Raw genomic sequence first — 13387 nt, 5'->3', positions numbered from 1 at the left:
GAGTGAGGGGCTCTCGGTGCATTACTCTGCAGAGTCAACACAAGACAGGCTGCAGACCCATTAGTTTACAGACCCATTAGTTTTATTATGGTCATACAACCAGGGGATCCAAGAAACCTGACCAAGAAATTTTCCTTATCAATACTAAGAGAAACATGTCATTAATGTATTGTTGTTTTGCCAATTAATTTTTAACTTTTTATTTATACTGGAAATTTCCAAGCAGACACAAAGATACGAAGAAAAGGAGAAAGAAATCCTACGTTCCTGTCATCCAGCACCAACGAGTATCAACGTTGGCAAATGTGTTCTCATCTCTTACCTCAAACACATGCACACGTGCAGATTTGTTATTTTAAAACACATCCCAGACGTGGGGCATAACCTTCTACCCACAAACACTTCTGTTGGGTGGGTGTCACCCTCGGGCTGCCCCATTTCCCTCCCTCCCCACCCCAACTCCCTCTGATTTCTTCCAGCAAAATGCACTCCCAAGGGAAGGATCATGTGATGGTTCACGTGAGATTGTAAGTATGTGACAAGACGTCTATGTTTTTCCTTCCAGAGATGTTTCATTTTAACAGGACATCTGAAACCTTGGTTAAAGGAAACAAGTGGGGCATGTGCTAGATTCTAAGGAAAGAACAGTTTGCATCATGCAGGACAGTGAGCCCCCCCTGAGCCCAGAGGCAAGTGCTGATGGGCCAGGCCCTGCCTGGCTGGACTCCTGTGGCCTCCGGGGCCCACTTGGTCTCTGGCCCTATGGCACTTAGGATATGCAGAATTCCACCCCCCGCTACAGCCTTGCTACTTCCCACGCTGGCAGAAGGGAAATGCAGCTTAGTGGTCTCCGCCAGTCCACAGGCCCACTTTGCTGGCATCTGGCCTTCACAGACCAGCTCAGCCACCTCAAGAGGGCGAGGAGGACAGCCACTGTCCAGACCTGCCCATCGCGGCACAGACTTCTGGAGGCTCCTCTCTTGCCCCTGCCTACTCCGTGGCCAAACCATTGGAGGGACACCCATTTCTCCCACTATGAACTCTTCAATTGAAAAATGAGCCTTCTCCCCTCCCCCCAAGAACTAGAACAGAGAATAAATAAATACACATGGGCCTAAATCATTCAGTAAGGCTAATCAACATTGATGATCCTGAAAATTTGGTTCTCATTAGGCCCTTTATTTTAAGACAAGACTAGCGTGCATAGGACTGGTGGATAGAGGATTCACAAACTTCATCCCCTACACCCCTGTGCACATCTTACCCTGTGCTGAATGGCAACCGAGCCAGTGGATTCTTTTATTTAAAATTAAGTAAAGTTGGACTTGGTTGAGAGTCCGCCTGCCGATGCAGGGGACATGGGTTCGTGCCCTGGTCTGGGAAGATCCCACATGCCTCGGAGCGGTTGGGCCCGTGAGCCATGGCCGCTAAGTCTGTGTGTTCGGAGCCTGTGCTCCGCAATGGGAGAGACCACAACAATGAGAGGCCCGTGTACCGCAAAAAAAAAAAAAAAAGTAAAGTTTTCTAAGAATGAACATTACATTCTGAAACCACAGACTGAGGCCCAACGCACAGCTTCTGGTTTAACAATAACCTGTGAGTCATCTGCTGGTTCTGTTCCCCTCAGAAATGTTCCGAGGGAGAGAGGGCCAAGAAGAAACCTCAGCTTTTTCTTCTGAGAGAGGGTTCCTGGTCCTGAGGTACATGGTACAATATGAGAGTCTGAATGGGTCTGAGAGGTGAGTGAGACAGAGCCACCTGGCAGGTCACAGCCTGCAACGCCTGAGACGGCTGGCAAGCACGTGTCAGGAGACCCAGAGGAGTTGCAGGTGAGACACCCTGGCCCCGCTCGACAATGCCTGGTCAGGAAGTGGCAGAGACAGGTGCCTCTTCATTCAAATGATTTTCCTCTGCAAAGCAGACCTGGTCTGGAAGACACCAGGCTATAGATGTAGAGTAGACAAATCTAAATTCGATATGTGATGAGTAAACAATAACTGCTACTCACAACAACAATACCAAATGTTCTGGAGTCTGCTTGGTGCAGTGCTGACAGAGAATCAGTCTCTTCACTCATTAGGCTATGAATTTCTCCAAATTAGCATCCTGATGCCATTGACTAGAGAATCCAGAGGGTTTTCTTTTCTATTTCCAGAGGACCTCAACCCACTGAATTAGATATCAATTAAAGAGGAGCATCACACATCCCTTGAGAGGCTTTCCAGGTTAGTCACAGCACCAAAGAATCACATAGGAGAACGTGGCTACCTGCTCAGTAAATCCCCAAACCCTTCTGCATTTCTCGTCAGTTGTGAAGGTCACAGGGCTCAGGAAGATGAGGAAGCACTTTATGGGGTGTGTATTGTACACCAGGAATGCTAGAGGCAAACCCTCGCAGAAATCAGCCTTCTCCTCAGGCCACTGGTGGGGGCTCTGATGTCAGTGGCTGCAGGGCTCACCCCCCTTCCAGGGCCACCTGCCACCCCGCCTGACACTTGCAGGTGCCTAGGAGGCCCAGGAGGGAACTTGCAGATTTTGTACCCAGGAAAACGGAAACAGTAACCATTCCCCAACCTTTTTCTAAAGGATGCCCACGTTCTCTCCTTCCGACCCAAGGAGCAGCGTTTCAAAGGTACCCACACACCGTGAACAGACCTTGAGGCACTTCCCCATTTTCATAATGAGTAGCCACAAAGACAGCTGGAAGATTCTCTGGAAACTCTGAGCCTGGGCACATGAAAACCTTAGCATTTTGGAGCTGGAAGAGTCACCCCACACACTCTGCTCATGATGATGTGCTAAGTGACGGCCCGGTGAATCCAGGGTGGAGCCCAAGGGCACGACACACAACACAACCAGTGGCAGGGCACCTACCCCACAGCCGTCGGCCCCGTCTCCTTCGACAGCATCAGAGCACCTCTCGGGGGACCATCAGGGTCAACCCCAGCACAGCCTCCTCCCTCTGCCTTCCCTTCCAAAGTTACCACAGGTCTGTGGTGCAAGAAGCCAATCATTTACGCGGACAAAGACACACACACTGCTGTGCAGGGTTCCGACACTGGACTACACTACAACTGTAACAGCAAGATAGTTATTTATTCTAATCATAGAATAAGATCCAACAAATCGTAGGTGAACCTGGAACTTGTTAATGTCCAAACACCTGCACAAATGCAACAACGGCCACCCCTGAAATAAAAATAAGTGAAAAATCTATCATTTATCCAGATTTCTAGTGCAGTGACACTGAGGAATGAGATACTGGAACACCTGCTTTGCTGGTAGATCACCCTGCTCAACGCACAGAAGGTGCCACCTCAGGGCAGCAGCTCAATCCGGCCACTGAGTGGAGCTGCAGCGTCAGTGCTACTCCCTTGTCTGGGACAACCAACGACAACCTGCGCAGAGCCTCAGAGACAAGGCAAACAGCCCTGTGCTTCCTGATCCACATCCTGCTGAGATGAAAGCTCTTGAAGATGGCCGTCTGCACATTCTGACCCCATGACAGAACCTTCCAGGGCAGCAGAGCCGACCTTCCCGGCCAACAGGTTTGAACAGAAAGATACGTTATTTACCTTTCTCGTGAGGGGCACCTCGATGGGCACAGGCACAACTTCGGCCAGCAGGCAGCCGTAGAAAGCAACCATGGAGGCAGCAGGGTCATTGTTGGGGAACACCAGTGCCACCTGGACCAACACAGAGAGAGAGGGATTAACCACTAACACGATGCCACTGGAAAAAATTTAGATGCCCTGCTTGAAAAATGCATATTAGTAAGATGCATCTTAATAAGTTATCAGATGCTTTTCCTTGATCTCACATGGAAGGCAAACAGATTATCCGGGTCATCTCTGACACCGCACCAGAATGCAACTACCCTTGCTGTTTACACTCCCCCATCGGCACATATTTTTACACAGGTGAAACCACAGTGCATACACTATCTGTCTCTCACTATTCTCACTGGGCTCTCAAGTGCGTCCTCGTACGTCCACAGAGTCTTCACCATCGTAACTGAACGCTGTGCACTTCCTCCCTAAGGTGCTGGGCTCACAGCTGACTCTACTCTGATCCCAGCTCAGATTTAGCTCCCCAAGCCTTGACTTACCTGAAAATTGAGAATATTAGTGTCCTAGCGTTGTAGTAAAGGTCAAATGAGAAAATGTATGCAAGAGCTCACACCGTGCCTGACACACAGCAGGTAGCCATGAACCACAACTGCCCACGAGGCCCCGGCCCTGGGAGCCGGCACTCGGTCAGCCCGCACCTGCGGCATCTGGCTTTCTGCCCTCCCAGGGAAGGTTTCCGTGAACACCTGGCCACACATCTCCAGCCGCCCATTGCCTCTCCAGCTCAGCCTCTGAAGAACCAGGAGTACAATAATCATGGAGTTCTAAAAGGTAAATTTAAATTACTACCCTAATAATCCAATAATGGACAGTATGATTTTTCAAATGTTTTCTGATAGTCCTGAAGGGAATCTTAATGAAGAACAATTTTCCATCAGATGGCTTATAATTATTCGTCCTTGTATGAACTGTGTTTCATTTCCTTTGTTTATTTATCTGCTGGTGTTTTGACATTTCCCATAAAACCTTTAAATATACTTCATAGTATTAACTCTTACATTTGATGCAGACTTCTCGATACAATATTCTGTTTTATTTTTATTAGTGTATTTAATGTTGCATGCAAACTTGTCAAGTTTCTCCTTTATGTTGTCAGCTTCATCCCATTTACATCCACCTGGCGCTCAGGTTAGCATGTTGCTGTGGAGCTACCGCAATGTCGATCCGCTTGCTCTCCTGTTGCCCGATGCTCCTTCTGGAGTGGCCCTTCCTACTCTAGCTCTAGAAGCTGCCTTCAGGATACAACAGGCAGTCCTATTTCTGGATCCCCACTGAGCTCTGCAGGACTCTGCTTCCACTTTAACACAAGCTTCTCCCAAGTGTTGCTCCAGCATCGGCACTGCTCTTCCTTGTTGATGATTAAGCACATAAATCCCATGGTTCAGCAGATGTATATGATTTTTGTATTACCTCATTCAGGAATTTAACACATTTTTTTCTTTAAAAATGCCCTAACTAGAAGTTATTAACTTTGTCATGAACAGTTGGATAAGACATCCTAATTACCTCAATATCTAAGTAAGCAGGTTGGCATAAAGGACTCAGATGACAGCTGAGGATGGAGCACGCTGCATCTTAAATTTGGCTCTGTTAGCAACACAGGATAGTTGATGGAAATAAAATTAAGTTTGGAATTATGTGAAGATTGCCTTTCTATATGGTATTCCTGCAGTCTACTAAAATCAGCCAAACAGAGACAAATGAAACCGTTAAGGCCAATAAAAGCCATTCTGCACTACTGAAGAATTTTAAGAAACCCTGTGAAATAACTGTTGATTAGATATTAATCCTTATTTTGTCCCAAAAGCACCCAGACAGATGCCAGACTACTATCAGTAGGATTTCAAAGGAGGAATAAAAGGATTTATTTGCATGTCTCTGTATATGAACCACAAACAATTATTTTAAAAACGATCTGAGGTTTGCACTGGCCTCAGGTGTCTGCCTTCAACTGGTGGTCAGAGAGTTGACAGCATCTATTTTTAGTTCTGGATCTGGCAAAGCAACACCATTCAATCAAATGTTTGCAAAGCTTCCAAGGCACCACTGCTGCAAGACTGCTCTCCTTGAACCAAAACAGAGGATGTTAATAAAATGCAGAAGATGTTGAAGTTCCACCCAAAACTAATGGCTGCACCCACTCATAGAGGACTAGTTAAATTTGGACTTGTTAGTCCTCCTAGGACTAAACTATTCCACACGCAGGAGTCTTCAAGAGCATAGAACCGAGAGAAAGAAGGTGCTGCTTCCAGAGCCAGACTGTGGATCAACATATTTCCAAAGAGGAGCTTCTGGTCTGGCTCCTATCCCAGCTCTGTTTCAAGGGAGGGCAACCTGATCCAGGATTTAAAATTCCCACTGCTCGATCACTAAAGTTCATGCTGATAATGCCATATTATATAACCTTGCAGAGTTGGGTTAAAACAGGATGAAATGTTATATTAATGTAAAGTGGATAAAAGCAGAATATAAAATTGTGCATTATATGCTCTCAAAAATATAAAAGTAACAAATAGAAAATGGTCAAATAGCTAAAGGCTCATTTAGAATCAAAACTGAATTTTTAAAAAATTTGTTTTAAGGAAGGGAAGACTGTATTTGTATCATTCTCACCAAACTTTCCTTCTGTATCTCAATCAGTCACAAGTCCTGCTTTTTGGTGACTACACAGTGATTCCAGTGCAATACTGTACAAATATACAGATGCTTCATTTTCATAAACCCACATCGTTTCTTTTCATTCAATTCCCTATGTATTCTCTGATATTTCATCACACTTAACTATGCACAGAGCGTCAACAGACCACCTCCTTCCTCCACTCTCCTCCGCTGGTCTTCCTGTAACAGCCTTGCTGTCCCAGTGCCCGGCTTGTTCTGTCCACATACCACACAATCCCCCCTCAGCTCCTTTCCACACTCTATCCTACAACCTGACCAAGAGCCACGGGCTTGCTTTTTCTCCCAAGAAGTCTTCTCAGATGCCAGAAGCTCCCAAAATGAGAATATTCTCTGTCCTTCCCAAAGAGTTCAGCTGTATCTCTCACCACCTATTTTGGGGACCTGTATCATTTTCCAATTTACAGATAGCCAATTATCAATGTCTTTATTTTTTTTTTAACTCTGCAAGCTCCCTGAAGGCAGGCTTCACATATGATGCATCTTTGTTTGTTCCACAGCTCCCACTATAATATCCTGAAAACCTATTCAGCTTAGGCACATAAATGCCTTTTCAAAGCCCAAGCAGGACTCCCCAAAGTGCATTAATAGGGTCACCCACATGAAAAGCGTCTATAATTTTTATGCTAAGGACAGAATGTTCATTATCCTCGGAAAATTATATTTAATTAAAAATGATTTTCAAAGAGGTAAAGAATCCTGTTTATTGTGACAGAAGGCTATTATCAATTGAATACTACAGTTCCATATGCTTATTTAATAACTATACGCACATGCCAGGTGCCAGCCATATGAAAACTTTTTAAAGGAATAATTTAGAAAAGTAGTCCCACCTCATACAATTCAAACCACTCCCTGCTAAAGAAAATCTTTTCACATATTTTGTTCTATCAAAACTTGCCCCCCACATTCCTACTGACTTCTTAGCAGAACAGAGATGGTTTATTTTGTAATTGCTATTGTAAAGGAACTTCAAGAGTCTGAAGGCCAAAGACTTTTTTAAAAAAACTACTAAGACTATTAACCAAATTATAGATAAGGGAGATATATTACAACTGACTTTTTTTTATCGTGATAAAATAAATGTAACAAAGTTCACCATCTTGACCATTTTCAAGTATACAGTTCAGTGGCATTAAGTACATTTACACTGTTGTAAAACCATCATCAACCATCCATTTCCAGAACATTTTCATTTTCCTAAACTGTAACTCTGTCCCTATTAAACAATAACTGAAGCCGCTTCCCACAGCCCCTGGTAACGATCGTTCTTCTGTCTCTAGGAATTTAAGTACTCTAAGTACCTCATATAAATGGAACCATACAGTATTTATCGTTTGTGACTGGCTTATTTTACTGAGCATAATGTCCTCAAGGTACATCCATGTTGTAGAATGTGTCAGAATTTCCCTCCTTTTTAAGGCTGAATAGTATTACACCATACGAACATACCACCTTCTGTTTATTCATTCACCGACCATGGATGCTTGAGTTGCTTCCTCCTTTTGGTTTTCGTGAATAGTGCTGCTATGAACATTGGTGTAGATATATCTGTTCAAGTCCTTGCTTTCAATTCTTTTGAAACTGAACTGGAATTATCAGATCAGATGTTTAATTTTTTAAGGAACCACCACAGTACTGTTTTCCACAGTGGCTACACCACTGTATATTCCTACCAGCAATGCACAAGGGTTCCAATTTCTTCACATTCTTGTCATCACCTACTATTTTCTGTTTTGATAGCAGCCATCCTAATGAGTGTGAAGTGGTAGCTCATGTGGTTTTGACGTATATTTCCCTAATGATTAGTGATTCATGGGCTTATTTGGCTATTTGTAAATCTTCCCTGGAAAAAGGTCTATTCAAGTCCTTTGCCTGATTTTTAAACTTTTTTTTTTGGTTGTTGTTGTTGAGTTGTAGAACTTCTTTATATATTCTGGATACTAATCTTTTATCAGATATATGATTTGTAAACATTTTCTCCCATTCTGTATGTTTCTTTTTCACTCTCAAAAGTGTCCTTTGGTACACAGAAGTTTTTAATTTTATACATTTATTTTATTTATTTTTGGCTGCGTTGGGTCTTCGTTGCTGTGCATGGGTTTTAGTTGCAGCAAGCGGGGGCTACTCTGTTGTGGTGCGTGAGCTTCTCATTGCGGTGGCTTCTCTTGTTGCAGAGCACGGGCTCTAGGCTCACGGGCTTCAGTAGTTGTGGCACACGGGCTTAGTTGCTCTGTGGCATGTGAGATCTTCCCAGACCAGGGCTTGAACCCGTGGTCCCCTGCATTGGCAGGCGGATTCTTAACCACTGCGCCACCAGGGAAGCCCAGAATTTTTTAATTTTGATGAAGTGCAATTTATCAACTTTTTTGTTCCCTGTGCTTTTGGTGCCATATCCAAGAAATCATTGCCAAATCCAAACTCATGAAACATTTCCCCTATGTTTTATTCTAAGAGTTTAGGTCTTTAATCCATTTTGAGTTAATTTTTTAATATATGGTATAAAGGTTCAATTTTGGGTTTTTGCTTATGGATATCCAATTTTCCAAGCACCATTTGTTGAGTAGACTATCCTTTCCCCCATTTAATGTCTTAGCATCCTTCTTGAAAGTCCCTTGACCCTACATGTAAGGATTTATTTCTGGGTTTTCTATTCTATTCCTTTGGTCTATATCTGTCTTTGTGTTAATACCACACAGCTTTGATTGCTGTAGCTTTACGGTAAGTTTTATAATGAGGAAGTGTGAGACCTATAATTGACTTTTAAAAGCTAAATATCAAACTTGTTCATTAAACTGGAAAGAATCATAGCCTACCACAGAATCCTGGGGCTGCAGCAGTCTTATTAAAAATTCCCCATAATGGGCCCATGTTTTTATAATGTCTCTTATGTAAATCATAGCTTATATTCTTGTTGGTTTATGGTGCTCTAAAATGATATTTTTATAAAATTAATTTGGAGTCCTTTGGGTGCAGGTGGGTAACCCAGTCTTGGGGCATTCTGAGGTAAATAGCACCATATGGGAAAAAAATCACTCCATTTAAGGCAAGAAAACTAGGTTCTACTCTCAGCCCCACATCTTAATTGGGGTGTAAAGCTTGGGCAAGATTATTAACTGCTCTGGGTGTAACATTAAAAAGGAAATACTAATATCTGTTTTCAGTAACTTAGCAGATTGTAGTAAGAATAAAATTGTGCTTTTCAATGAAAGACAGTAGCCTATATCAAGAAATTTAACACTAGGAAAGGAACATACCAGCAGTTTGCTGCCAGGATTTTCGATATCACTGACTAATATAAAAAAGTTCTAAACACAATTGTCCTGCCTACTCAGGGAGACAGTGCAAGTACATTCCAAACTAGGAGATCACATATGTCAGGGGTTAGGAACACAGGTTTTGTGGTTGGACAGAAATGGATACGCGCACTGGCTATACCACTTTCTAGCTATGTGCCTTCAGCTGATATGATTCTTACCCTCTCAAGTCCTAATATCCTCATGGATAAAATGTGAGAACTACTATAGTTAAACTCGCTGAGTTACTGTGAAGATCCTGCTGAATAACTGCTTCTGGTTCACAGTAAATGTTAAGAAAGCCTGATTTAGCAGTATGGAGGCACTGAACTTTGCAACTTTAAAACAGTGGGTGTCTTCTCCACCTCAGACCACGTGTCTTGCAGATGTGATAATTTAAATTGCACTTACCCTATCTCCAGGTCGCACCATAGGTTCTTGTTTTGTACCTAATTTATGCAGAATGTTGTAAGCAACCTTCATACTTCTTGTCCACAGTTTGCCTATCAATACAAATTATAAAGACACAATTAATTGTACACATGCATTTTCTGTTGTGTACATGTGTGCACATTAACCTATATAGAGAGTATTACTTTTTCACTTTAAGCCTTTCAAGTTATTCCGAGCCCCTGGAATCAAGATGGGAAACAAAAGCCAGCAAATCTGACTTAAAAATCTGAGAAGCCTGAACACTGGAATAAGGTATTAAATACAAATACACCTAGGATGCTAAGAACCTAGAGGAAAGCCACACAGAATTTAATTACCATCACAGAAGTGGGGAGGATTTCTAGGGAGTAAAATAGGGCAGGGGCCAAGGCATTAGTGAGTTAATGCTAATTTATGTTGTGCAAAATGATACCTATTTCCTCTATTAATGAGTCCTGTCTTGTGTGATTGCAATGAATGTAAAGGGCACTTAAGACAGGCTTTGTACGGCCTGATCCCTCTCCTTCCCCACATCCTAAGTTTCTCAACTTCAACTTTTCCTAACTTTTAGGATTTAGGAATCCTAATCCCTGAATTTAGATAAAAATTATGGTAAAATTTTTGAATTATTTTAAAGTTTTGAACTCTAGAAAAAATCACCACAAAGCAGGATTAAAAAGATTAAAAAAAATGAGAAAAATAACCAGTTTTGAAGAACTTGCAGATTCAAATCCCTGCCTTCATTCCAGTGCCAGACATTTCCTCAGCATACCCAGGTGATAGCAAACAGTCTGAGATCAAACCAGAATGACTTTAAAATCTAACATGAATTCTTGGACACATAAAGGCCTTTTACAACTTTAGCTTCTATAAGCTTTCAGAAGCAGTCAAGGTGTTAGAAATTATATTAATGCAATAATAGTATAATAAAGATAACAATAATTTGAACTGTTTCCTATAAATGCAATCACTGCTCTAATCTTTTTCCTATTTTAAATGTAAAAGCTAAATTAATATACACTTTAATTATGAAATTATGAAATGAAAAAAATCTGAATTTGATTTTTTTCATATTGGATTTTGCAGCAATCCAAACTAGGGTTCTTACTGTTTTCCTATCAATGGATTTATCAATTTGTCTCTTCCTTAGTGATTAGGGGGACAAGGAGGATTTTTCCATTATCTCTGATTCCTCTAATTCCTAGGACATTCCTCGCTCATAGTATGTGCTCAACAAATGTTTCTTTGTTTTATTAACATCATAATAAAGCAAGCTATAAAAAACAAAATTGCAGTCTACATTTTAGCCTACTTCTTGATCATTGAGAGTAGCTACTAGGTGTGATGTTTTATTCATGCCCCTCTTCCACCTTCCTTAACTCCACCTCCTCAAGACTGGCTACTTTACAATTATTTGATGATTATATTTTTGCCCCAAATAGTCACTAGCCATTAGAAATAATGCAAGGAGTTATTTTTTTTCCTAAAGAAATCACAAATATTTTGTGCCTTCAGATTTATTTAATGTGAACAATGTTAGGAAATTATTATAGTTAAATAAACAATTACAATCAACCTGTTGTAAGTGAAAAAAATCAATGATTGTAAACAAACAAATCAATTACAATCAAACAATTAGCACCATTATATTTTGTTAAAGTTTCAACTTCATTCTCAGTTTGGAATATTAAAGTCGAGATCATCATAAATTCATACAAAAGCCAATTTACAACAGAGAGTTTGAAAAAGGAAACAACAAACTTTTGGCAAGTTCTAGAAATATTTTCAAATAGAAAAAAATAAAGAGTAAATTGATGATTTAAATTAAAGAAGATAAAACAGTTCTTGACTGATTTAGAAAGGAGAAAGAAAAAAAAAATTCCAACCAAGAATACTCTCCTGGCCAAAATTATCATTCAGAATTGAAGGACAGGGTTTCCCTGGTGGCGCAGTGGTTGAGAGTCTGCCTGCCGATGCAGGGGACATGGGTTCGTGCCCCGGTCCGGGAAGATCCCACATGCCCCGGAGAGGCTGGGTCCGTGAGCCATGGCCCCTGAGCCTGCGTGTCCGGAGCCTGTGCTCCGCAACGGGAGAGGCCACAACAGTGAGAGGCCCGCATACCACAAAAAAAAAAAAAGAGAGAAGAATTGAAGGACAGATAAAGTTCTCCAGACAAGCAAAAAGCTAAAGGAGTTCATCACCACGAAAGCAGGCTTACAAAAAAAGTGTTAAAGGAACTTATTTAAGCTGAAAAGAAAGGGCACTAATTTGTAACAAGAAAATATGTGTCTCACTGGTAAAGGTAAATATTTAGTAAAGGTAGTAGATTAATCACTTATAAACCTAGTATTAGGTTGAAAGACAAAAGTAGTAAAAATAACTACAACAGTTAGTTCAGGAATACACAAGATAAAAAGATGTAAAATGTGACATCAAAAACATAAAACAGGGGAAGACTAAAAATGCAGGGCTTGAGAATGTACTCAAACTTAAGTTTTTAATCAACTTAAAACAGACTATTATAAATGTTATATGTAAGCCTCATGGTAACCATCTAGCAAAAACCTATAGTAGATACACAAAAAATAATGTGAAAGGAATCTAAGCACACCACTAAAGAAAGTCATCAAACCACAAAGGAAGAGAGTAAGAGAAGACTAAAGGAACAGAGGAACTACAAAAGAGCCAGAAAGAAATTTAAAAAATGGCAATAAGGTCATACCTATCAATAACTACTTTAAATGTAAACAGACTAAATTCTCCAATCCAAAGACACAGCGGGTGAATGAATTAAAAAAAACCCAACAACACAAGACTCATCTACATACTTCTACGATAGACCCACTTCAAGTATAAAGACACACACAAAATGAAAGTGAACAGATGGAAAAAGATATTCCATGTAAATGGAAACTAAAAGAAAGCTGGGGTAGCTATACTTATAACAGATAAAATCAACTTTAAAACAAAGAATGTAACGAGACAAAGGACATTGTGTAATGATAAAGGGTAAATCCAACAAGCAAATATAACATTTGGATATATTTACGCACCCAATATAGAAGCACCTAAATATATAAAGCAAACATTAACAGGCATAAAGAGGGAAACAACAGCAATATAATAAGAGTAGGGGATTTTAATACCCCATTTACATCAATGAACAGACCAGCCAGACAGAAAATCAATAAGGAAACATCAGCCTTAAATTACACATTACACCAGATAGATTTAATAGCTATATAAAGAACACTCTATCGAAAAGCAGCAGAATAAACATTCTTCTCAAGCTCACACGGAACATTCTCCAGGATAGATCATATCTTAGGCCACAAAACGAGTCTTAAATTTAAG

General features: G+C 41.0%; 1 protein-coding gene across 2 annotated transcripts in view; it reads right to left on the bottom strand.

The window, feature by feature from the left end:
* Window positions 1-13387, bottom strand: part of DIP2C (disco interacting protein 2 homolog C) — a 358664-nt gene that overhangs the window by 103366 nt on the left and 241911 nt on the right. For both annotated transcript variants that reach the window (XM_030878350.2, XM_030878352.2), the window contains 2 exons: window positions 10013-10104; window positions 3576-3686 (listed from right to left, as the gene is read on the bottom strand). In XM_030878350.2, coding sequence (XP_030734210.1) covers window positions 3576-3686; window positions 10013-10104 — 203 coding nt within the window. The remainder of the gene's footprint in view (window positions 1-3575; window positions 3687-10012; window positions 10105-13387) is intronic.

Source organism: Globicephala melas, chromosome 2 (genome assembly GCF_963455315.2).
Source record: "Globicephala melas chromosome 2, mGloMel1.2, whole genome shotgun sequence".
NCBI lineage: Eukaryota > Metazoa > Chordata > Mammalia > Artiodactyla > Delphinidae > Globicephala > Globicephala melas.
The sequence above is the reverse complement of the archived record's forward strand: the minus strand, read 5'-3'. Positions and strand labels throughout refer to the sequence as shown.